Source organism: Ochotona princeps, chromosome 17 (assembly GCF_030435755.1).
Source record: "Ochotona princeps isolate mOchPri1 chromosome 17, mOchPri1.hap1, whole genome shotgun sequence".
Taxonomy (NCBI): Eukaryota; Metazoa; Chordata; class Mammalia; order Lagomorpha; family Ochotonidae; genus Ochotona; species Ochotona princeps.
The window spans coordinates 1,240,074-1,264,959 of NC_080848.1; the positions used below are offsets into that span (position 1 = coordinate 1,240,074).

At 62.0% G+C, this 24,886-nt stretch overlaps 2 protein-coding genes across 2 annotated transcripts in view; both read right to left on the minus strand.

The window, feature by feature from the left end:
• GAA (alpha glucosidase) overlaps nucleotides 1-24,886 on the minus strand; it is a 164,696-nt gene that overhangs the window by 53,777 nt on the left and 86,033 nt on the right. The window lies entirely within an intron of this gene.
• The window catches only part of RNF213 (ring finger protein 213), a 68,812-nt gene that overhangs the window by 9,400 nt on the left and 34,526 nt on the right, over nucleotides 1-24,886 (minus strand). The window contains exons 27-55 of the mRNA XM_058675702.1: nucleotides 23,528-24,695; nucleotides 22,129-22,319; nucleotides 21,838-21,993; nucleotides 17,421-21,017; nucleotides 16,965-17,101; nucleotides 16,693-16,788; nucleotides 15,370-15,488; nucleotides 14,393-14,512; nucleotides 14,019-14,128; nucleotides 13,674-13,809; nucleotides 13,299-13,434; nucleotides 12,186-12,377; nucleotides 11,473-11,612; nucleotides 10,180-10,334; nucleotides 9,597-9,809; nucleotides 9,290-9,471; nucleotides 8,709-8,829; nucleotides 8,402-8,502; nucleotides 8,107-8,289; nucleotides 7,592-7,761; nucleotides 7,417-7,516; nucleotides 6,718-6,829; nucleotides 5,742-5,943; nucleotides 5,433-5,623; nucleotides 4,561-4,683; nucleotides 3,960-4,070; nucleotides 1,670-1,909; nucleotides 1,409-1,490; nucleotides 855-889 (exon numbers count right to left, since the gene is read on the minus strand). Coding sequence (XP_058531685.1) covers nucleotides 855-889; nucleotides 1,409-1,490; nucleotides 1,670-1,909; nucleotides 3,960-4,070; nucleotides 4,561-4,683; nucleotides 5,433-5,623; nucleotides 5,742-5,943; nucleotides 6,718-6,829; nucleotides 7,417-7,516; nucleotides 7,592-7,761; nucleotides 8,107-8,289; nucleotides 8,402-8,502; nucleotides 8,709-8,829; nucleotides 9,290-9,471; nucleotides 9,597-9,809; nucleotides 10,180-10,334; nucleotides 11,473-11,612; nucleotides 12,186-12,377; nucleotides 13,299-13,434; nucleotides 13,674-13,809; nucleotides 14,019-14,128; nucleotides 14,393-14,512; nucleotides 15,370-15,488; nucleotides 16,693-16,788; nucleotides 16,965-17,101; nucleotides 17,421-21,017; nucleotides 21,838-21,993; nucleotides 22,129-22,319; nucleotides 23,528-24,695 — 8,619 coding nt within the window. The remainder of the gene's footprint in view (nucleotides 1-854; nucleotides 890-1,408; nucleotides 1,491-1,669; nucleotides 1,910-3,959; nucleotides 4,071-4,560; nucleotides 4,684-5,432; nucleotides 5,624-5,741; nucleotides 5,944-6,717; nucleotides 6,830-7,416; nucleotides 7,517-7,591; nucleotides 7,762-8,106; nucleotides 8,290-8,401; nucleotides 8,503-8,708; nucleotides 8,830-9,289; nucleotides 9,472-9,596; nucleotides 9,810-10,179; nucleotides 10,335-11,472; nucleotides 11,613-12,185; nucleotides 12,378-13,298; nucleotides 13,435-13,673; nucleotides 13,810-14,018; nucleotides 14,129-14,392; nucleotides 14,513-15,369; nucleotides 15,489-16,692; nucleotides 16,789-16,964; nucleotides 17,102-17,420; nucleotides 21,018-21,837; nucleotides 21,994-22,128; nucleotides 22,320-23,527; nucleotides 24,696-24,886) is intronic.

Consider the following 24,886-nt stretch of genomic DNA (forward strand, 5'->3'; position numbering starts at 1 on the left):
GCCACACTAGCCAAGGGGGGGCCAGGCCAGCGGCAGCCCCAGGTTGTTGGCAGGGGTAGAAGTAGAACAGTGGGGACAGGAAGCGGCACGCTTCACGTACTGCACCCCAACAGTGGTCCCTGGACGTGTTGGAAACAAGCACGAGATTTCTGTTCTCTGACACTCAGTAGGCAAGCCTGTCGTGCGTGGACACCTCCCAGGCAGCGCCACGGGAGTCTGGGCTCCGCCTTGTCAGGCAAAGGAACACGCCACGGCTTCCCACCCACTGCCCTCACGTCCCTGACGCTCCGCCCATGTGTGCCACAGACATGGCCTGTGTGGACACGCCTGGGGCCCACACATCAGGCCCCCTGTGCTGGTCCCTTATTCAGGTCCTTGCCCAGGGTGCCCCTGTAGCATGGGCCCAGGCAGCAGCTTCGCAGAGCAGAGGTGTGGATGCCACACAGCCCGGCCTGCTACCCGTGGGTGGGGGAGGGAGATGCCTCCTGCTCTTGGGGTAGTAACAGCCATGCTACAGCCACAAATACGGCTCACTGAGTCCATGCTGCCAACAGGTGGCTGTGTTGTCTCTCCGGGGCGTGCAGGTGGGCCTGGGAGAGGAGTTCTCTGGGCACTGTTCAGTTGAGGAGGGAATATCTGGGTCTTGTGGCAAGAGCCCCACCCAAGGGGCCGAGAGGTGTTGGGACCCAGTGAGTGGCCCTCAGCACCTCTGGGCCAGAGGTCACCATGTCCCACGTTGCGTTGGCACGCACCTGTGCCACCCACAGGGGCCAGACCGAATCCTCCCCTTTCTCCAAGAGCCACAGTTAGACCTTGAGGGGGACCCCAGCTGTACCCCCAAGCCCAGGACTCACCTCTCCCACGGAACACGGGTGGCCATTGGGACAAGCTGTGGAAAGAATGGGATACGCGCTGGCTGGCTGCTCATGCTGTCCACCCTGGGCACGCAGCAGGCATCCTGCCCAATGCCCAGTGCTCTGGGGCTGCTCTCCCAGCTGGGCTCCGTGGCGCACACCAGGAGCTCCACAGCCTTGAGCCAGGAGTGACCGGGTCTGAGGACAGCAAAGCTGCACCCCAGCTCAAGGCCCAGCAGACGGGAGCAGCCCATGCCCCCCACTGAAGGAGGAGTGCCTCCTCTCTGGAGGCCCAGGCGACAGGAGCTCTCCTGTGAGCACAGCTGTACAGACTGCAGTGCGAGGCCTGGGGTATGGAGCATTCTCCAGGGACCACACACACGTCGCCGCATGGAGCACGTGCCATGGAGTGAGCCTCTGCTTTCGCTGCCCACCCCCACAAGGCCCTCAAAGGAGAAGGGGAGTAGCTTGGGCCACACTGCCCACACAGTCACTACAAAGTGCCAGAGGATGAACCTTCTGGAATGAGTCTGGGGTTCTGCGTCTATACTTACTGTACCACTGCACCGCTTCCAGGCCTGGCCAGTGCCTCGCTTGAGCCAGCAGGTCTTCAGGCATCGTGGGCAGGTAAGCTCCCTGAAATACCAAAAAGCAGGACCACCTGTTGGTGCCCAGGCAGACTGACGGGGCTGCTGCTGCGCTCCCATGAGCACACCCGACCCTGTCCCTGACCTCGACCCTGAGAAGGAAACCAGGAAGGAACGGAGAGCCGGAGCAGGGCCACAGCGAAGGCCAAGGCCCCATCAGAGCCTTACCGCCATGTTGGACGGGGAGAAGGCCAACATGCGCAGTGGCTCCAAGACGGCGTGGTGTCCATTGAGCAGGACGGCGGCGGCATGCGTGGCCAGTTCCAGCACGGTGCCTTCGAGGCCACTGTCCTGGGGGTGTGCCCTCAGCAGCGGCAGGGCATTGTCCACGAGGGCCGTCGCCAACGTTTTGGCGCCCGGAGGGAGGACGGGGTTTTCTTCGAGGAACGTTTTGATGGTGGCACATTGCTGCCGGGACAGCACGTTCACACTCAGGCCAATCCGAGAGCACACCGTGTGGACCCAGCTGGCCCCCAGCCGTGCTCCCCGCCGGCAAACTCACACCAGAGGCCAGGTAGGTCCAGCGTCCCCAGGGATGCTTCTCATCCAAACACCCAACACCTCAGCCACATGCTCATTTCCACAATCCACTCTTGTTTCCAAAGGCTTATTTATCACATGGTGCAGGGTCCCAGGTGCCTGGTCACCCCTCACTGCTTCCCCAGGCCATCCCACGGTGCAGGGTCCCAGTGCCTGGCCACCCCTCACTGCTTCCCCAGGCCATCCCATGGTGCAGGGTCCCAGTGCCTGGCCACCCCACACTGCTTCCCCAGGCCATCCCACGGTGCAGGGTCCCAGGTGCCTGGCCACCCCACACTGCTTCCCCAGGCCATTCCATGGTGCAGGGTCCCAGGTGCCTGGCCACCCCTCACTGCTTCCCCAGGCCATCTTATGATGCAGGGTCCCAGGTGCCTGGCCACCCCACACTGCTTCCCCAGGCCATCCCATGATGCAGGGTCCCAGTGCCTGGCCACCCCTCACTGCTTCCCCGATGTTGGGAGCACTGCACGAGTGCCCTGCCCTAAAATAATGACTGGTTCAAGGCCAGGAGGCAGCAGGAAGACAGGAGGTCACAGGTGAGGCGGATCTGCCTCCTTTCCAGGGCCTGGCCAGTCAGGTAGCACCCAGTGGACCCACGGGAATGCAAGTGATGGGAGTGAGAGCTGAAATTGCTATGGCAATAAGTATAGTTACTGTTATTTTATAGGCTAGCCTGTTTTTACAATTTTTTGGAGCATAGAAAATGTAGCTGTTTTAGCCACTTTTATAATTTTTAGCTAGAGGAATTAAGGATGCTTTTATTAAAGAAAAGGGCTTTTGATTATTGTTTTATTTATGGGGTTGCAAGGTCTATAGTTGTAGGGGGATTTAATATTTGTAATTTTTGTTTTTAGATTTCTATTTGTTCCCTTGTAAACTATTTTCCCAATGAATAATGGGCAAGTTGTAGAAATAGAAATGTGGTAGGAATGTACTATTGATTAGCAGGTAATCGCATGTGCCTTGGCCTTGGAGTCCTGGCTGCCACTCCATGGCTACTGTTGAAGAATGAATAATGGCTTGCTTTGAAGAATATGAATACAGTGTTTTAAAGAATTATCTCTGGGGACACCTGCTTAGCCTTGAAGTGTGGACAAAGTGACCAAATGTCTGTACATGCCCCCTTAGTCTTGAAGTAAAAATAGAATAATTAGTTGCTTGTGCAGAAGCTTGTGAGGTTTTGAGTAAATAAAAAGGACAGCTTTTTCTCGGGCTGTTGTGAGAACGCACCAAGTCGTCAGTGTCTGTGTCTTTCTTTATCGCCGACTCCACGCACCCTTCCCAAGCTCCGAACTGTGACTCCGGCACCCCAGGCCATCCCATGGTGCAGGGGCCCAGGTGCCTGGGCCACCCCACAATGTTCTTCCAAGTGCATCAGCAGGGAGGTGACTCTGAAGAGGGGGAGTGGGACTCAAACTGCCACTCAGATATGGGATGTCAGAGCCTCAAGTCGAAGCTTAACTCATTGCACCACTGCGCCACCATACCAGCCCCTTCACTTTGGTTATAATTCTATAACCTTTGCATTAAACAGAAACAATCCTTCCACATACTAAAAATGAAAATATCTGTCCCAGGTTTCTAAAAATGCTAGGCATAATTTATGTTTGTGAATTGGACTCACATAGGTTCCTCCAGAGAGGGTGTACCCTAGTGCTGAAGGACTACAGTACAGGCCCGGGGGCCAGGGCCCAGCTCCAACCCTGACCCAGCTGCGACAAGTGCAGGTGTCATAGGGCATGGTGATGGCTCATGGACCTGGGTCCCTGCTGCCCACACAGGGGACCCGGACTGGCTACTGGGATCCCAGGCTCAGCCTGGCCCCACCCGGGCTACTGCAGGCATCCAGGCAGCACACCCACCCAGCAAGGGTCTCTTTCTCTGTGAGTGAGCGTGAACCCCAGAGGCTGCCACTCACCTCTGGCTTGGGGTGGAGGTTCACATTTTGGCATCTGTACAGCACAGCCACTTCTCGGAAGAGCGCCAACAGCAAGCAGACTGCCTTTGGTGCGCCGGGTGTCCTGCAGGCCTGCGGAGGGAAGGGCGTCCAGGGCTTGTGGACGTGGCTGAGGGCCATGTGACTGGTGCATGCACCTGGAAAAGCAACTGGCAAGAGAAAGAGCTTTCTCTGCTCCCGACACCTGCAACCACTGGGGTACTGGGGTCCTGAAGCGGTGTCAGTTAAACCAGTGCAAACTGGCCTGGCAGCTTGTCGCCCGAGGCACAGGAGTCACCCCGTGCCCTGAGCCTAGATGGGCCTTGGCGCTGCTTGGCACAATGCCAGTGGAACAGGGACTTACAAATGGAGCCAGATCAATCTCCACCCCCTGTATCTTAAAATAAGCAGACACACAAGCACACGCGTGAGACAGGAGCACGCGGTGCTGTGGATCCGGCAGCTGCATGCCAGAGGGGCCAGCTGGCCGGCTGCCCACAGAGGCCCAAGCACACGAGCGCCCTGGTCCCCCCAGGGCTGGGCAGACATCAGAGATGGAGGGGCGCCTGGGGTGCTGGCTCACCTGCAGAACAGCTGCAATGGCCACGTGACTGCCCTCCAGCATGGCCTTGCCTACCGCGTCCCGCAGAGCCTGGTACTCACTGCCATGTACCAGGAAGCGATCCGGCTGGCCCAGGTGCTCCTCCTGTGGGGCCAGCGGCACAGGAGTTACTCGGGGAAATGGGCCAGGGGTGCTGCAGCTTGGCAGGTGGACAGCCTGGGAGTTCCCAGGCACTGCCACGCAGGACCACACTGTGAAGCATGGGATGCGAGGATGACACGCCGGGGCAGGGGCACGTGGGCCTCAGGGCTGCCTGCTGCCTCTACCCTTCAACGCACTTCCCCAAGCCCAGGAGACATCACCCGTGGGATGTGGGAGAAAAGCCGTGGCGCAGTGAGCCCCAGACTGGAGCAAGACGTGTCGGCACCGTGGGTGCCACTCTGCAGCCTGGGACAGCAACTCACGGCCCCTGCCTGGGCAGAGCACAGGGCCGTGACCATGGCCCCTGCCCCGGCCTGGGCTGACCACAGGGCTGTGACCACAGCCCCGGCCTGGACCAAGCACAGGGCCACGACCACGGCCCTGGCCTGGGCTGACCACAGGGCCGCGACCACGGCCCCGGCCTGGACCAAGCACAGGGCCACGACCACGGCCCCGGCCTGGGCTGACCACAGGGCTGTGACCACGGCCCCTGCCTGGGCTGAGCATTGCCCAGCTGCCACCTGCCAGTGCTAAGAGGAACAGAGCTGCTGGGCTGAGTCACTTGCCTGGAATGTGCTGGAACCCAGGCCATAGCAGCCTTTGGCCCTGCTCAGAAGGGACACCTACATAGGGCAGCAGGAAGGGGACAAACGTGTGGCTCCTCCCCTGGCAGGCAGGTCCCGGCTTCTTACCTGCTGTGTGATGACATCCCTGGGGAATACCCACTGGCACGGGTGGCCCTGGGCAGACAGGCGCTGCACGAACTCCATGCCCCGCCGGCTGGCAAGCTGGCGCACCAGGTATACACGGTACCAGTCGTCCTGTGCGCGGACACAGAACTGCTGCACGTGCTGGAGGTAGCTCTGCCGCGCCTCGGCCATGGCTGCAGGGTCAGTGACAGGGCAACTTGGGGGATGCTCACACGGGCCACGGCAGCCAGAAGAGGCCCTTGGCGGCCTGGGATGGCCTTGCCCTCTACCCCAGGGCTGCAGGGGCCTCACCTTTGTCCTCCTGGAACTCTGAGAGGAAGCCAGAGGCCCTGTCAAGGCACAGGCGAATCCTGGCCACCACCTGCAGGTGCTCCACGGATGCCTTGTGGGCATGGCTGCTCAGGGCGTGGGTCTGAAGGAAGTGGCCCTCCTTCCTCAGCAAGTTCAGCTCCTGGCTCTGGGGGCACGCGCTGGCCTTCTCCCGGACGGAGTCCTGCGGGGCCGAGGGCAAGTGCAGGGAGGCACTGAGGGCTGGGAATGGCCGTGGGCCCAGGATGCCTTCCTGACTTGGCCAAGGGCAGTGCCTCCCTGGTCTCAGGGAAATGGAGGAGAAGCTGGGGTTCTCCCAGGTCTGGTAAAGGTTCCGGAAATGAAAGTGGCAAGGTACTAAAAGTAAGTGTGCCAGTCTCCTGGCTTCCTGAAAGGGCAGGAGTCCCCCAGAAAGCCAGTGGCAGGGGGCAGCGCCACAGTAGCAGATAAGCCTCCACATGCAATGTGGACATTCCACATGGGCGCCAGTTCAAGTCCCAGCTGCTCCACTTCCCACCCAGCTCCCCACTTATGGCCTGAGAGAGCAGTGGAGGACGGCCCAAAGCCTTGGGACCCTGCACCTGCGTGGGAGACCAGGGAGAGGCTCCTGGCTCCTGGCTCTAGCACAGCCCAGCTCTGGCTATTCCAGGCATTTGGGAAATGAAGCAGCACAGGGTGATCTGTCTCTTCCTCTATCTGTACCTCTGCCTGTCAAATACATCGTAAAAATAAATTTAAATATAAATGTTAAATAAGTTTTTAAAACTAAAATTCAAAAAGGAGGGCTGGTGAGCAGGAACCAGGACTGAAGAACGCCTGCAGCCTCAGAGCGAACGAAGGTGGAGCCCCTCGTGCCCGGGGGGAGCCCAGCTGCTGGCGCCCGCCGAGCTGCGCATGCCCTGCCCATTTCTGCCAGCCCGTCATGGCGTGCCAGCTGGCGCAGTGAGCTGCCACTCACCTCCAGGCAGTTAAGGAAGAGCAGGTACAGCTCGGTTTTGTCCTCAACCATGAACGTCTTCTCCTCCAGCAGCGACAAGTACTCCTGGAGGTAGCCCTTGACGTCTTGAAAGCTGCGGGCAGAGAGACGCGTGAGCCCAGGCAGAGACACGCATGATCGCAAGCAGAGAGACGCATGAGCCCAGGCAGAGACACGCATGATCGCAAGCAGAGGGATGTGTGAGCCCAGGCAGAGACACATGACCCTGGCACGTGGGCCCCTAGCACCTGGGCTGCTCTGGCATAGTGCCAATCGGCACAGGGACAGGAGGCAAGGTGGTTTTACTGCAAACACTCTGCACAACGTTGGAAAATACAAGCTCATTTCTGTATTCACTGTGGTTAGACTACCTCCTGGTTTCCTGCCCAGGGCCTGCCTGGCTGGCGCCAGGTGGCTGGCTGAGGCGAGCATGGCGACCTCCTCCCAGGTCATTTTCCTGGACGGCGAGGAGCCGGCCCCAAAGCCATCTCCTGCTGGTCCCTGAGCCATCTCCTGCTGCTCCCTGAGCCATCTCCTGCTGGTCCCCGAGCCATCTCCTGCTGACCCCGGGCATCCAGGAGCCCTGGCAGGGAACCCCAGCAACACAGCTCAGGCTGGCAGCAGGGCATCCCGGGAGCCTTGGTGGGGCACCCCGGCAGCATGGCCTGGGCTGGCTCTCACCTGTACTTGAGCAGCAGCTTCAGGAGCACGGAGCGGATGACCGGGGTCTTATCCACGACATCGTTGAATGGAGACAGGGACTTGGTATGCTCCTGGGGCCCTGGAACCGGGGGCTCGCATCAGAGGCAGGAGGGGCGAGGACAGGCTCGTGGCTTGCTGTGCGGGGGCAGCTCACCAGCGACCACATCCCTCAGCGCCTCCTTGTGCACGAAGAGCAGAGACAGCAGGCCCTGCACCACGTCCCTGTGTGGTGGGCAGTTGTCCCGGAAGCACATGCTGGACACCAGGTCCACAAAGAAGGTGTTGCACAGCTGCCGGAACTGTGCATGCTGGCTGATGGCCGTCCTATGGGCAGGGGTGGACATGCACCGTCAGGCTCCATGTGAGGCCAGGGCTGCCCACTGAGACCCCATTCCAGCCTCTGGAATTGCACTCCAGGACCGCAGGGCTCAGCATGCAGCGTCACGTGCAGGCAGGCTGGCTGTGCTGCCTCGGGCCCACGGGGCAGGGAGAGCTGCGCACCGCCGGCACAGACAGGGACAGCCGGACCCACGCTGCCTGCTCCCTGGTGGGACGAGCAGCAGGGCCTGGGTTAACGTCTGCTTCGCCAGTGGATTTCCTCCAGGTGCCGGGAGACCCTTCTCAGCCCCTGGGGGTGGGAAGGAGAGGTGGGGACGGCAGGGGCCATACTTGTGCTCCTGGGACACGGTGGGCGTGAAGTCGTTGGGCAGGTCTGTGCGGCAGTAAGGACAGAGCATCTGGCTGGGCACCAGCCAGCTCCGCAGGCACACCAGGCAGAACACATGCTCGCAGGGCAGACACACGGGGTCCTGGGCGTCCCCCAGGCAGATGGGGCACGACTGCAGATTGAACCTGGACCCAGGAGGAGCCGTCAGCTCTGTGCCTGAGGCCGGGAGCTGGTCACCGCCCCCCAGGATGCAGCTGTGTGTGCCCTGCAGCCACCAGGCAACGCCAGCTCACCCACCTGGCAAGGATCTTGGAGGCCGCTTCCTTACACTCACAAAGTGTGGTCACAACGGCCGTGAACGGCCTGGGGGCCTTGAGGTCCGAGTCCTCCTGGAGGCACTAAAGGAGAAAGGTGGCGTTACACCCAGTGGGCTGCAGGTGGTGGCCATGCACAGGTGGCTGCCCAGGCCCTTTGGGAGAGGGCCAGCCCCGAGGAACCCAGGGACCATCCACCAGTGGCCCCGGGCAGCCTCGGCATGCAGGCCAGCTCCGGATCCCAGAGGGGCCCGCCCAGGCCCGCGCCAGAGGTGGGCCCCGCCACTCACCTTGTCCAGCAGGAAGACGTACGAGGTCACCAGCTGCCGCAGCTCGGAGTCCTGCTTCTGGATGCCCAGCAGCACGTGCTCCACGAACAGCGCCACGGCCGAGACCCGGCGCCAATGGGTGCTGGGGAGAAGGGGTCGCTCAGCTGCCAGCACGCCCTTGGGGCACAGGGCTGACTGGGCCCCCACCAGTGGCCGCAGTGCAGGGAGGTGAGCAGCCCCAGGCCCACTCAACCACCTGGCCACCACCTCACCCGCACAGCCCAGGCTGGGGCCGAGCTGACCCTGTGGCCTGTCCCACCCCTACTTGTCCTGCTGACCCTCCACGGGCCCCTTGCTAGCACGGCAGTTGGGGGGCTGAGGACCATTCACCTTCTCCAGCCCCACGGACAGAGTGAGAGTGACCCAGGCCACATGCAGTCTTCTCTTGCCTGAACGTAGGCAGAGCTTACGCTTAAAGGGGTTCAGCGAGTGGGAGAGCACACCCCACCCCATGTCCTTCCCACTGCCGTCTCCCCACCCTGCTGGGACTTGAATGGACATGAACACAGGCTGAGCCGGCAGGGCGTGGCCCTTGGGCTCACCTGACCTCCCTGCTGATGGTGCCGGCCACGCTCTTGCTGCCCCGCAGGTGCCCCTCTGAGCAGACCAGTTCCAGGGGCACGGCTAGCTTCTTCACCTGCTGCAGCCAGGCCTGGGCACTGGGCTGTAGGATGTCCTCACTCAGCATTTCTGCACAGGCCAGGGCTGCGTAGGCATCCAGCGTCTGAAAGCAAGGGAGGCAGGCAGCATCAGCACAGGCAGCCCTCTCCCACCCTGCCAGAGGCCACGCCCAAGGGAGCCATGCCCTGTATTTGCAGATCACGGCCGGTTGCCAGGGAGGTGCCGTACCATCTCACTGCCGGCCAGGTCCTGCTTCCGGGCGAGGTTGGCCAGGCTGGCGCAGACCTGCGGCTGGAGGCTCAGGATGCGGGCCAGGTTCTGCAGGCGGCTCCCGCAGTGCTGCTGGGCCAGCAGCACCCAGGGCAGGGACAGCTCCTCCTGCAGCCGGCCTGAAGCTGCATGGAGCTCCCGCACGCAGGACCACAGAGCCATCTGCAGAAACTGGACGGAGAAGGAGGTCTGAGTGGTGGCATTAGAGGATGTGACGGGCTTAGCCTGCGGGGAACCGGACCATCCAAAACTACAAAGCAATGAGGAAACCTCAGGCCCCCCACTTCCCCACTCTGCTCCACGCTGGGAACCCAGGGCTCACTCGGGACTCTTCTCCCGACCACCCCATCAGGCCCCCACTTCCCCACTCTGCTCCACGCTGGGAACCCAGGGCTCTTGGTTTTTAGTTTCTAACAGGCCGTGGACAGTGGGAGGGCCTGCCCTGAGGGTCCCAAGAGGCTTGTGTACCCTCAGCCTCCTGTGCAGCGGCCATGGCTGCCCCCGAGTCGGCCTCCAGCGCGTATTAAGTCACAGCGCCTACCTCCAGCTCCTCCTGGGTGGACACGTTCATGGTCGAGAGGACACAGTCCCCCACAAAGCCCTGCATAAGCTCCTGCCGCTGCTCCCCAGGGAGCTGTGCGAGAAACTGGCCCAGGGGAGTCTGCTGGAAGATCTCCACCAACTTCCTTGGCTGTCCTGCAGGCAGGAGACCGGAGGGGGCCGCGTGAGGGGCAGCAGGGACCGGATGGGACTCTCCAGGGCGCGTGGCCTCGTGCAGGGGCAGCAGCATGGTGCCCACTCCCAGGAGCTCACAGATCAAGCGGGCAGCCACCAGCTGCTCTCAGGGACAACCAAGGACAGTCCCTGCCTACACGTTCCAGATGTTTTTCCAGTGGATAAAACAGAGGCAGCATCAATGTGCCACGCAGTTCACAGATGGCCATGTTAGGTCATCTGAGGGGCCGGCGCTGTGACCCTGAAAGGCCAGCAGCCCATGTGGGCACCAGTTCAGGTCCCCGCTGCTCCACTTCCCACCAGCTCCCTGATTGTGGCCTGAGTCCTCAGACCCCTGAGCCATGTGGGAGTGCAGCCATTTGAACAGTGAACCAGTGGATGGAAGATCTCTTTTCCTAACTCTTTGAAATACAAACAAACACACTTTTTGAAAATGTAAAACAAAAACAACAACCACAAAAAAGGCCATCTGAGATAGGGTATTGTGCGCCTGCGTGTGGACTGTGCTTGGGGAGCCCCCAGATCCAGTGGCGGCCACGTCTTGCCCAGGCTCAGACCATGCAGACCGGGCAGTCTTCTGGGGGAGGTTGCTAGGTGCCAGGGCACACGTCACTGAGGCAAGATGGGCAAGCGGGCTGAGGCCCCTGAAGGAGCACATGCCTTTTGCAGGGCACAGATGTTCACCTACAAAACTTGTGACATCAACCCGATGTTGTGTGCTGTATCACACTAACCCTCTGCCTGCGTGGAGAGCATCCCACGTGGGCACCAGTCTGAGTCCTGGCTGCTCCACTTCCCGTATAGTTCCCTGCTTGTGGCCTGGGAAACTGGCAGAGGGCAGCCTGAGCACTTGCACCCCTACACCCACGTGGAGACCTAGGAGCTCCTGGCTCCTGGCTTCAGATCGGCTCAGTAGCAGCCATTTGGGAGTGAGACAGATGGAGGAGCTTTCTCTCTCTGCTTTTCAAGTAAAAATAAAAATAGAAACCAGAAAGTCGGAAGTTTTTCTGGAAGTTTCTGGAAGCTACGTGTTTGTGTGTTATGGGCAGCCTTGCTCTCGGAGAGCAGCAACTGGTGCACTGGCCCCCAGGGGCCTCACCTTCAGCACTGGTGATGTACTGAGCCTGGATCCATAGCTCTTCCAGGTAGTCCCTGATCCTCCAGCTAAACGGGGTGTGGTTGGCCGAGTTCTTGGGCAGACTCATGGAGTTCTCCACCATGATGTCACCTTTCGATCTGCTGCAAGAGGAAGGAAGAAGGGGTGTGGTGAGGCCAAGGAAGACGCAGGACGGGGCCCTGCACGCACACCCTCAAGGACATGGCAGGGGGGCCACTGGACAGCCGCAGGTCTATTCCAGCCTCACGCTCCCGGGCTCAGACACCGGAGCCAGCCAGCCGCGGGCGGCCTGCTGTGCAGATACTGGAGCCAGCCGCGGGCGGCCCGCCGTCCATGGAGGCACAGGGCTCCAGCACCCACACGCCCGCGCAAGCCCCACCAAGGACCGCTCTCTGAAAGCAGCAGCATCTGCCTTCTCGCGTCATATCTTCCTTCCTAGCCCAGGTCACAGACTAGGTAGGCCGAGGGCAAGGCCCCACGGCTCCCCCAGAGAATGAGGGACAGGGAATGGAGCACAGGCCCACGGCATCCCCGACACACGGGTGTGGCCAGCGTGGGAGAGAGCGCGAGGAGACCGGAGCTTGTCGGGACTCAGTGCACGTCCTGTGGCCACAACAACGCCAAGGCCCTCTGTGTGACTCTCACAGCGACGGCCACGCTCTACGCGGGGGGCGGGTGGGAGTGCCTCCAGCTACCTCACATCACTCGTCACCAGGGGGATGTCCAGCAGCTTGGTGTCCCTGAAGATGAACATCCAGAGAGGCCGTGTCCAGGCAGGGGCGTGCGGCCTAGCCAGCAGCTCCAGGTTGCCGTCCCTATCGAGGGATGCCACCATGCTGGCCAGGAGAGGGGTGACCACGCTCTGCACACGCTTCCACAGGGAGTTCCTGCAGCACAAAGAGACGGGGCCCACTGGGGGCTGCACCATCACAGCGCCGCCGGCGTGCCCTTGACTGGGACCCGCTGTGGCCTCCCAGGGGTCACCGACAAGGCTCGGCCACCCTCGCTTCATTTGATTTTTTTTTTTTTGCTTCATTTGATTTTAATGCACCTGTTTCCCGGAAATAGTTAGTCACCTGGTTCTATAAAGAAAATCATGGGCAAACTCGGCTGGAAAGCAACAGTATCTTAAGAGAAAAGGCATCAGTGTGGGTGAACACACACACACACTGGATGACGCAGACAGAATGCAGCCCAGGTCCGAACAGGAGCACAGTGGCTAGTGCAGAAGCCAGGAACGCTACGGACACTGTCTGAACACGAGACGAGGCCTTGACGGCTGTCTACACACACCCCAGAGACACAGGCGGCAGCAGGAGGGTCACTGCCCCCTCCTGTATGTACCACAGCCAGAGAACTGTCCCTCCTGTATGTATTAAGCCCTTGGCCCCGATCCCCACGCAGGACACCAGGAGGGGGTCTGGGCTCTGTCCTGGGGCCTGGTCAGCCCTGGCCGTTGCAACCAACAGGAGAGTGTACCAACACACAGGAGATCTTGTTCTGCCTTTAGCCAAAAACCAAAAACAGCAAACAAGGGGAAGAGCCAGGGACGCCCAGTGATGCCCGTGGGCCGACCCCTGTGTGCCTTGTGATGTCATGCCGAGGCCTGCTCCCCTCCTGCAGCCCCCACTGTGGCCCAAGCCAGCAGGCTGTCCCTTGGCAGGCCCCACCAGGGGAGTCTACTGTCATCCCCATGGAATCCACTTAGCAAGCAGAGTGGCAGCAAAGGGAAGAGCAGCACCCGGAGCAATTCAGGCGGCCAAGTGCACCCTGCCCCGTCCTGGGCTGCCCCACCCATGTCTGGGTACCTGAAGGTGCCGGCCTCCTGGAGTGCGTCCTGGTTCGAGGCCACCCGCATCACCCACTCTCTCTGACTGCAAGCCTGGCTCTCCTGCCTCTTCAGAAGAACATGCAGGCGCATCCTGGACACTTGCTGGAAGGACACTGCAAAGAGGCAAGAGGCCAACACTGGACCCAGGCCGTGGACCCACCTTGCGGCCCCAGCTGCACCGTCCAGGCCCCGCCATGCCTCCACAGCACAGAACACAGAGCTGCCCATCCCCAGGGAATGCTTGAGAGCCAAAGTCGAGAGAAGCTCTACAGTTTCAGAAGCGCACCAGGCTAGAGCCCAGCCCTGGGCAGGGGGCAGCTGGGAAGGGGGATGGTCATGGAGCTGTGCTCACCGTCCTCGGCCAGGAGGCCGAGCAGCAGCTCCACCCTCCTCATGTTGCGCTGGCAGCTCTCCGCCCGGTCTCGGAGCATCCCCACGGCGCTCTGCACGCAGCTCTGTAGCAGCTGGGTAGTGTCCAGGATGGGCACCTGCCAATGGCCATGGTCAGCACACACACCAAGCACAGGCCGGGGCCCACGGCTCCTCTCCCAGCCTGGGGAATGCTGCTGCCTGGCGGGAGCTAACTGTGGGATCCTCGGGGCAGAGTGAACCCCAAGAGATTTCACGGAGCAGGCAGCAGGCCTCGTCCAGCGCTGAGGGCAGGGCCAGCCCCACACAGCCCCACGTGGCCACTCACAGTGCTGCTGGCAGGCACTGAGGCATCACATCCCATCTCCTCTGTGTCCTCTGTCTCCCTGTCCACCACCTGAGCGTCTGTGTCCATGGCCTCCTTGTCGCTGCCTTCCACTGGAAGCCAAGCAGAGGTCAGCAAACGCACATGCAGGGGCCTCCCAGGGCTGCACTCAGAGCCCCACCGCCCCTCAGGGACCCCTGGCTGCCTCTCCACACGCTCACTTCCTACGTTTATGCACGCGCAACAGCGACTGGGAGCCGGTGAGGGCTGCACACACACGCTGGCTCCTGCTGAATGCAGCTGCTGCGACTCAAAGGTGGCAAAGGTAGGGGATGCCCGCCCCTGGATGCCCACCCGTGCCCACTGCTGCGACTCACGCCCAGGGCCGTCTCCTGGCAGGAACAGCTGACTGATGGAGACGTTCTGCAGCCTGGTCACGTCAGAGGCCATGGCTGTGGACCTGTGTAGGTCGTCAATGTGCACCGACAGCCACAGCCCTGCAAGAGAGGCGCCACTGGAACCTTCTGGAACCTACTGGTCGGTGGCCTCTCTGGCTCCCAGCACACACCAGATGACCCAGTCATGTCCACGGCTGCTGCAGGCATGGCTACCCCTGACACGCAGCAAGGGCACAGCGATCTCATATCCACCTGAGACATGTCAACAGCTTTCACCTAACACTGAGTGTTTGGGGCTGGCACTGTGGTACAGTGGGCTACGCCCCTGTCTGCAGCACCTGCATCCATACGGGTGGCGGTTCGTGTCCTGTCTGCAACACTTCCTGTCCAGCTCCCCGCTAATGTGCCTGGGAAAGCAGCAGGGGGTGGCCCAAGTCCTTGGGTCCTGGTGCCCACAGGTGAGACCCAGAAGATGCTCCACATTCCTGGCTTTGGACTGGCCCAGCTGTGCACTAGTCATCTGGAGAGTGAGCCCAGCGATAGAAAATCTCTCTCTCTCTGTAACTTTGCTTTTGTATAAAAAATAAACAAACAAGAACGGCTGGTGGATGTGGCCCGTGGCCGACACATTACCATCCTGCCAGTCAGAAAAGACGCAGGAGGCATCACCTTTCTTATATAATACATAGCTGGCGATGATTTCAGAGACAGAAGAGAGATTTGCGGTCAGCCTTCCTGCCTGAAGTGGGGCATTAGTGCCCATGAAATTGACAGAGCTGTGCCCTGGGCCCGTGGAAGCAGAGACCGCGCGGGCAGCACCATGTGCAGCGGGCCCGTGCTACGGACAGAAATGTAGCAGCAGTTGCCGGAGCAGGGAGGAGGCACAGCTCAGACCCAGGCCCGCGGCGTGGCTCGGAGGGCAGGGGCACTGAGCTGCAGCCGGCGCGCAGGCTCACCTCCCTGGAATCCCACGAAGGACGTGCTGCTGTCCATCCGTGACAGCTTGGTGATGAAGCACACCGACACACAGTCCTCTGCGCCCAGTGCTTTGTTGATCTCGTTGGTGGCGGAGTACCTAGGGCAACAAGGGCAGGGATGAGCGCGAAGCTAGCCCAGGGGCATGAAGCTAGCCGGGGTGTGGCTGCAGGGGCGCAGGGGTGTGGCTGCAGGGGCGCAGGGATGGCCCCATGGGCCCGGGATCAGGGCACAGCCTGGATCTTCCTCCAGGAGCTGGGGGGATCCTCTCCCAGCAGACCTGCCCTCCCCTGGGGTCGCAGCCATGTCCTGCGGGCTGTGCTGGCCACCCTCACACGGAGCTCCCTGCCAGGCAAGACTCCGCTCAGGGAGCCTGCAGCCACACCAGCCTTCCACGGGGCTCTGACTCAGCCGTGGAACACAACATGGCTTCCTGCGGCACTTTCAAAGGGTCCCTTGTAAAATCAGGGAATAATGCAACAGTTGTGAAAATTTCATTTTCCCATGAACATTCTGGAGATGTCCAGCGGAGACTGCTAAGAGGCCAGAGTCACGACGCAGCAGGTAGAGCTGCCACAGGCATCCCATAGGGCTGCCAGTTCAAGTCCTGACTGCTCCACTTGCCATCCAGCTCCCTGACGTGCCCGGGGAAGCAGCAGAGCAGGGCCTCTGCACCCACATGGGAGACTGGCCTGAAGCTCCCGGCTTGAGAGCAGCTCAGCGCTGCCATCGTGGCTGTGCGCAGAGTGACCCAGCAGATGGCTCACGCACCTTCTCTCCTTATAACTCTGCCTTTCAGATATGTGAGTTTTTTTTTCAATTAATTAGATAATGTTCACATAGTTAATCAGGCTGGGAAGGATCCAGGGTTAGGGAAAATAAAATAAAAATCAAGGCCTTTGTAAACTGCCATGGTCCTGGAACCTGCACTAGACCAAAGGAAGTTGTAGAAAGGCAGAGTGAGCAACCACCAAAACACACCTGCACATGTCTGACCAGGGACACTGCTTAAGTGCCTAGAGATTTATTTATGTGTTTGAGAGACTGACCACGACTGGGTCAGTCTGGCAACGACCTGCAACAGCCAGCACCCAACCCAGGGGCTGGGCCAGAGCCAGGAGCTCGGAACTCAGTCCAGGGCGCCCAGCTGCTGCCCCCACAAAGCTGAGGCCAGCTACCGACCAGACACTTGTAGATGCAGCCAACAGCAAAACAGCAGCCCCCTGGCACCCTGTCAACACTGCTCTGCCCTGTGCTCCTCCAGCGTGGGATCTCCAGCACCTCTGAGGACAGGGACAACGCACTTAGCTGATGCGATGAGCTGAGCGCTGTGCACGCCGTCTTCAAAATCCGCCTGGATAATGAGAATCTTACACCTGGCCGTCTTCATCAAGCACTTTCTGGAAGCCAAGAAATGATGCCAGTCAGTGCCCATGCCAACAAGGAGAGGGACACAAGGATAGCGTCTGGGGTGCAGAGGCCAACAGCAGCAGGGACTGGACGCGGGGCAGCTGAGCAGGTGGCCAGGTGGCGCATGGTGGCCACCACACGCCCGGGACCGCAGGGGCCGCCTCACCGGACTTCCTTCAGGAATGAGTACTGGGTGTCGAACTGCTGCAGCGACAGCATCGTGAGCCGGGGGGCCCCGTCCCCCAGCTCTGCCGCCAGGCCCTCGCAGTCATGGTTCGTCAGCAGCCCAGAGAACGTGGTGACCTGGGGGGCGGCGCAGACTCAGCTGTGCGTACACGCAGGAGGCCAAGCCCCAAGCTCCTGGCTTCTCTCTGCAGCAGCCCCTGGCACTCTAGCCAGGACTGGAGTGAACCTCTGTCTCATCTCTGTCCCTCTGCTGCTCTGCAGCCTTAAAATAAATCAACAAAACATGTACTCCAAACTTGGTAAAATGGAACGGCACGGGGAAAGGCTGGCAGGGCCCGTGCCTCCAGGAACACCCCGCCCACGGGTTGCCAGGAGCTCCTGACACTCAGGACCCTCGGGCACATGAGGATGGGGTCAAGCCACAGGCAAGATTCACCTCCGTAAAGACAGCGCCGCGTCCCGGGTCCACTGCGCGGAGCTGCGCCTGCAGGAAGTCGGCGAACGAGTCATGCTGCCGTGAGTGCCGGTACTCCCGTGCCAGCCCCTGGGCCGTGAAGCTGCCCAGCAACGAGGCGCTCAGCCGGACCACGGCATCGGGCGTGGCACAGCGCAGCAGCGTCCGCTTGGCCTCCTCGAACACCTTCTGGTAGAGCTCGTCCGTGACCTCGTGGACTCCCTGCCTCTCGGCCACCTGCAGCACCACGGAGGCGCACGTGTCCGAGTGGTACCCGATGAAGACGTCGGCGGGGCTGTACTTGTGCTGGGCCAGCAGCTGGCCCGGCTGCAGCTCGACGAACTGGGCCACCCAGCCCTTGAGCTCCTTGGCGATGGCCCTCTGCCAGGGCCGCAGCACCGTGTGCAGGTCCAGGTAGTGCTTCTCGAGGCGGTTGATGAGCGGGATGGGGAAGTGCCGGTAGACCACCTCCTTCTCCTCGATGACGACCAGGCGGAAGGCGGGGTGCACGCGGCACTTGACACGGTGCGTGCCCAGGCCCAGGTCCACGTACTTGTGGCCGCCGAGGCGCACGTAGTACTGGTTGAGCGCGTCGTACAGGCTCTCGTAGAGGCTCTGCAGGTTGAGCAGCACCACCATCCTGCCGGTCTCCATGCAGACTTTCACGCGGTTGATGTTGCGGCAGATCTGGGTGTACTCCTGGTCCCTGGGGAAGCTGGACCCAAAAATGATCTCAGGCTGCCGCCCCTCGGCGACGAAGAGCTGCTGCAGGATCTGCAGGGCCGCGTAGTTCTTGGTGAGAACGAGCAGGTAGCGCACCTCGGCCTCCTCCGGCCCCGCGGCCGACATCTGCGCGGTCCCAAAAATGTTCTCTCTGATGAGCTGGAGGGTGCTGAGCTCCTCGGAGACCTTGGCCCCCGGCAGGCTGGCCGCGAAGATGGCCAGCGCCTGCACGTCGTCCCTGCCACTGAAGTTGCGGAGGATGGCCCGGGCGATGTCCCGCAGGGGTGGCTCCGGGAACGAGGTCTTGGCCGTGGCGAAGACCATTTTGATGAGGCTGTAATAGTCCCGGAGCCCAAAGAACTCCTTGTCCTGGCTGCGGCACACGCTCTCATAGGCCCGGGCGAAGGGCGCAAAGTAGCCCTGGATGCGCTCCTGTGCCAGGCTGTCGGAGGAGCAGATGCCGCGGGCACTCTCAATGAGCTCCAGCTCGTCGGGGCTGCCACGCGCCACGAAGATGCCACGGTTCATCTTGGCCGGGTCCAGGGCCCAGTTGGAGATGCCCACAAAGCCCACTTTCTTGTGGGGGGCCGGGTCGTCCTCGATGCATCCGTCCTCCAGCAGAGGGTGCAGGGTCTTCAGGGGCATCTGGGGCGAGTCTTCGGCCAGGCCCACCTCGTCCAGCACCACCACGGACACGTACTGCTGCAGGTCCTTGCCCTGCTGGAAGCGGGCGCACTGCCGGAAGGTGCCGATGATGCCCTGCGGGGTGGAGTGGGGGCTGCACTGGAAGGACACGAGGTGCACCTGCTTCAGGCCCCGGAAGAGCTCCGAGTGGGCGGCAGGGCCCTGCATGGCGTCGGCCACGATGGTCTTGGCCAGGGACTTGGAGCTTCCGGGCTTGCCCACCAGGAAGAGCGGGATCTTGAGCTCGATGCAGATCACCATCATGAACACGTTCTCCTTCAGGGCCGCGTTGCGGGCGATGGCCTGCCGCAAGGGCACACCGTGCAGGAAGAGGTCCTGCACGCGGCTGATCTCCTTCAGGACCACACGACTGTCATTATAGGGCGCCGGAAGCCGCAGGCAGACCGCCTTCCAGTATAACTCCTTCCTCTCCAAGCAGGCGTGGTAACAGACCCCGAGGGCCAGCACCAGTGACCACAGCACGGGGTCTCTTGGGCAGGCGCTGTCAGCCTGGCCTGGGAGTGAGCTCAGCTTTTCCAGGAGCGACTGGCTGTGGTCATGGAACCAGCAGAACACTGTCACACAGCGCTCCACGTCCCGGAGGCTGACAAAGCTGCACTCATGCTCGCTCCGCCGCATGAAGGCCTGTGAGGCAGACAGCGCCGCCGCCATCACCCGCGTGTGGCCCTCGCTGACACGGGCGGAGCCCACCAGCCGCTGGACGATCTGCAAGATATAGAGGTGCTCGGCCGCATCGTTCAGCTGCCCGAAGTCCCACACCAGGGGCACCAGGCTCGGCAGCAGGGCATGGACCCGGTATACCAGCTGGCGCAGTGGGATGGAGCCCAGCCTGTCGGCCGTCTCCTGCGCGCTCACCCTGTACCCCAGGCCGGCCGACTCGAGGCGGCGGATCATCTCCGGGGAGTGCTTGCGGTACGGGTTGCAGGCCGCGATGATGTGCAAGCCGGAGTTCCTGTTCAGGGGCCGGCCGTCCACCGTGCCGTCGCACAGGACCTCCTTGATGCAGCTCACGGCCTCCGTCGTGTTGGCCTCATCGAAGAACAGGATCGTGTCCAGCTGGTGCCGCTCCCTGTTGCGGGCGGCATCGCCCTCAGCCTCACAGACCTTGCGGCGTATCATGTCGGCCGTTGTACCGCCGTGCACCTTGACCAGCTTCATGGTCTGCGTCCCGACGCCCCTGCGGCGCAGGTCACTGAGGAACTTGATCAACCTGGTCTTCCCGCAGCCCGTTTCTCCCATGATGACGACGGGGATCCTGCAGCGGAGCCGCATCTCGATGGCCAGGATCTTCAGCATGTTGTCCGTGGTGAGCTCGTACGTCTCGTCGGGGTCGAAGGGCCACTGGATGCCCAGGGCCAGACACAGCCGCTCGAGCTTCTCGTTTCTGGGCAACGCGTCGAAGTCCACATTGAAGGGGACCTTCTGGAGCAGCAGCCCCCGGTACAGCTCCTGGGTCATCACGTCCTTCTTGATGACCCGCCCGCTGAGGTGATCAATGGCGTCCACGCCGCCGCGCTGGTTGGGCCGCAGGTGGAAGCCGATGAAGGTCATGGACACGTGGTCGTTGTTGAAGAAAACGTAGGGGTGGGGCTCTGACTCCCACCGCTTGCGGAGCAGGAATGGGGCCAGCTCCTCCTCCCTGGCACCGTCCATGGCAACCAGGTGCTTCCCGGGGCTCTGGTCGGAGGTATGGAGTGTGGGTGTGGCAAAGTCCCTGGCCATGAAGATCATGAAGGTGACCACAAAGTTCTTGAAGCCTCTCAGGGTGTCTCCAGTGAAGGCTGAGTTGCAGAAGAGCGAGTTCTCGCAGTCCTGGAGCTGGTAGTTGAGGAAGCTGGCGAAGTTCTGCAGCTCCGCCCACGACGGGTCCACGACTCCGCAGTGGATGAGCAGCAGCTGCGTGCACTCCTCGGGGGTGCCCTCCACCGAGCCTGGCTGGTACCGGAACGCGTCCAGGTCTTGGTGCTCATGGAACCGTTTCAGGTACTGGTATGTCCTCTGGAAGGGCGCGCTGCGGAACTTCTTCTCGTCCATCCCGGGCTCCGTGGGGCTCCGTGGGGTGCCCAGGCCCAAGGTCATCACTTCCTTGGGAGGTCTGCAGGTGACTTTTGGGAAGATGTCAAGAAAACTGTATTGCGGGCCATATGTGCCCTGGGAAGGAAGAGAGAGGTGAGCAGGGGTTACAGCTCCGCATTCGCCACAACGCACTTTGACCCTCCGCGATGGCGAGTCCTGGCGCACGGGCCTTACAGGGGAAGGACAAAAACACGGAAAGAGATGAGGCGTCCCGCAGTCCCCTGGGTTCAGATCAGCCCTAAGGTCTTGCAGAAGCTGAAGGTGGGAGCTGCGCTCCTCCGCAGCTCAGTGCTCCACCGAGCACCTGCGTGTGCGTGACAAAGACAGAACTCCCCTTGGCTAAGCGAGCTCAGTGACAAAAGCCCTCATCCCTGGCCGCTCGCGTGGGGCAGCAGAGAAGGCCTGTTCCAGGCACTCGACATTAATCCCCGAGTGCTAATACACACCATGAGGCACACTAAAACCAGAGTGGAGGTACTGGCTCTCGGGGGTCATTCAGTGAAGCCACCTCCCACGAGACCGGCATCCGTGTCAGAGCTCCAGCAGCTCTGGCAGCTCCAGCAGCTTGCTGCCAATGTGCCTGGGCAAACAGCGGAGGATGGGTCAGCTGTCTGGGCCCCTGCACCCCGTGGGAGACCAGGATTGTGTGCCTGGCTCCTGGCTTTGGTCTGGCCCAGCTTGGGTTGTTGTGGCCAACTGGGGAGCCAGCAGATGGAAGCTCTCCCTGGTCTTTTCCTGTCTGTCTCTGCCTCTCCATCACCATCACACTGCCCTTCAAATAACGAAGCTCAGTCTTTAAAAGGAACCAAAGAGTAGATGTGTCTACTAACACGACCTTCAGGCAGAAGTGGGGACCCCCAAAATGGCCTTGCCCCCTGCCCGGAGGCTCTCGTACCAGCCGTGAGGGCCTGCGGGGCAGCGCTGACTTCTCCTGCAGGATCTCCACGACGTACAGATGGCATGGGCTCCGGAGCCACATCTTCCCATTGACGTCCATTAAATAGCGCAGAACAAGGAGCTTGAAAAGCAATGCCCAGACGCCAGTCCGCACCTAAGGACAGAAGCACCTGGCATCCGCGCATGCCCAGAACAACCACGACGTTCCGTGTTCCTGACATGGCGACACAGGTACTCTAGAGACAAGTAAGAAAACGCGGACACAGGGCCCTTGGCAGGGCGCACTTACAGAAGAGGTCACGTCAAAGTGGAATATGGCAGGCTTGGCCTGGAAGTTAGCGTCCAGAGAGGACGTGAGGCTGTGGAGCACCTGGCTCTCGTCCACTCGGGGCTCCATCAGGCGCACTGTCTTCCAGAGCGCCTCCTTGCCGTGCAGCTGCTTCAGCCTGCTGCACAGTCTCTTCACATAGAGAGACTTCCCTGCAGGGTGACGAGAGGTGGTGAGGCCACGGACAGGGCAGGGCAGGGCCCCTGGCTAGGGGCAGACGAGCGGTGGTCAGGCCATGGGCAGGGCAGGGCCCCTGGCTGGGGGCAGATGAGAGGTGGTCAGGCCACGGGCAGGGCAGGGTCCCTGGCTGGGGGCAGACGAGAGGTGGTCAGGCCACGGGCAGGGCAGGGCAGGGCCCCTGGCTGGGGGCAGACGAGCGGTGGTCAGGCCATGGTCAGGCCACGGGCAGGGCAGGGCAGGGCCCCTGGCTGGGGGGCAGATGAGTGGTGGTCAGGCCATGGTCAGGCCACGGGCAGGGCAGGGCAGGGCAGGGCCCCTGGCTGGGGGGCAGACGAGAGGTGGTCAGGCCATGGTCAGGCCACGGGCTGGGCAGGGCCCCTGGCTGGGGGGCAGACGAGAGGTGGTCAGGCCATGGTCAGGCCACGGGCTGGGCAGGGCCCCTGGCTGGGGGGCAGACGAGCGGTGGTCAGGCCATGGTCAGGCCACGGGCAGGGCTGGGCAGGGCAGGGCCCCTGGCTGGGGGGCAGACGAGAGGTGGTCAGGCCATGGTCAGGCCACGGGCAGGGCAGGGCAGGGCAGGGCAGGGCAGGGCCGGGCCCCTGGCTGGGGGGCAGACGAGCGGTGGTCAGGCCACGGGCTGGGGGGCAAGGCGACCCAGTTCATGCCCTGCCATCACTTGTTCTCTATGTCCTCCCTGGCCGCCAGTGCAAGTGACCAGAAGGCCAGGCACTCGTGGGTGGGTGGGGAGGGCGAGGGGATGATTCTTCAACATGGAATGTGGCAGGGGCCGGGGGCCAAGCTGGAAGGAGGAAACCACCGTGTCCCCAAGAGGAGCAGGCTGCTCACCGACGTGGGTCAGGGCACCAGTGCCCAGCACTGCCTGCCCCCCTCCTCCTGCCACCGTCTGCACCAAGAAGGGCTGCAGAATATATGCAAAGCTAAGTATTCCACAGGTGCCTGCTTGGAAGAGCGGCGAGCAGGGGCCATGACAGCTGTCCGGTTTGGGCAACTGGGTGAGAGTGACCCCCGAAACCTGGGAAGACCCTATGGGTCCAACCCCAGACCCAGTCCCCACCACTCCGGCCATTTCCTCTATGTCACCCTCTGCCGGACATGGGAGGGCAGCGGGGCTCCCTGGGGAGCACAGACTCACCCACTCCCGCCCCACGCCCCTCATTACCGACACCGGCCCTCTCGGACGCCACGATCCTGACACACATCTGGTCCTTGAAGACAGTAGCTGCTGATCGGGTCCACTTGGGAACCTGGAAGTGCTGCGCCAGGTAGGCCTGGACTGCCTCCAGGGGCGCCTGGGGGGTGACCAGCACCTTGTCCTGGCTGAAGGCGGAGGGCAGGCAGCAATGCTCGCGCTCACGGTCACACAGCAGCACGAGCTGGTAGTCCTCGCGGTGGCGCCCGGCACACAGGCTGTGGAAGAGCGCCTCCGCCCGGCAGGCCACCTCGTAGCTCAGCTGGTCCCCGAAGAGCAGGCAGTAGACCTTGCGGCTGCGGGAGCCGTGAGTGAGGCAGCGGCGCAGCAGCAGCGCCACCTCCTCGAAGGTCGTGGCCGGCGTGCAGAGCAGCACCTCGTCGTAGCTGGGCAGGGGCTGCTCCGGAGCCTGCATGTACACAGCCAGGGCGGCCAGAAGCACCTCGGCCTGGTCACATAGCACCAGGTTGGGCCGGCCCACCTGCAGGCCCTGCGGGAGGTGCCGCTGCACGCGGGGCCCGCCCACACAGGCCAGGCGGGCCAGAAAGCTCCCCAGAGCCTGCAGGTCCAGGCAGTGGGGCAGGAAGGCGGTCATGCAGCCCATGGCCTGCTCCAGGAAGACCCTCAGTTGCCCCCCGAGGCTGTCCTCGGCAGCAAGCACACGAGGCAGCTGCTTTGCCACCCGTTCGGCCATGATGCTGGTGCGGTGCTCCGCGGCCTCCAGCTCGCTCCCAGAGGAGGCCCAAAAGACCTCGGCCGGGGTGCAGTCCTTTTTGAGGAAGGACAGCATGGTGAGCGCAGCCTGGCTGGGCGTCGCCTTCCGCAGCTCGCGGCTGAGGTAGACCAGCTGCTCGGCCGTGTAGAAGTTCAGGTAGAAATGTTCGCTTCGTTTCTGGGTCACGAAGTCCTCCCAGAGCTGCAGGCAGTGCTCCAGGGGCCGGCACACGGCCTCCAGCTGCTCCAGCACGTCCCCGCCGCCCACCAGCTGCTCCCCCAGCGCCAGGCCAAAGTCCAAGCAGATGGACACGTCCCCCCGAGGCGAGCAGTAGACCTTGGCAGCCCAGGAGCGAAACAGCAGGTTTCCGGCTGAGTGCAGGTCCAGGAAGGCACGCACGAGCCGCTGCACGCGGCTAAACACCTGGGAGACGGGCAACGGGGTGGTGAGCGCATACACGGGGTCTCAACAGCCCATGCCCCAGTCCCCTCTGCGGTTACTGGCTTTTCACCCTGGAACTCGGGGTCCCCTCCTGCCCCTGGTGGGATCCTCAGCCTGCACCACGGCCCGCAAGGCCTTCCCTTCTGTGGGTCCAGCTGTCTTCTCTGGGGAGC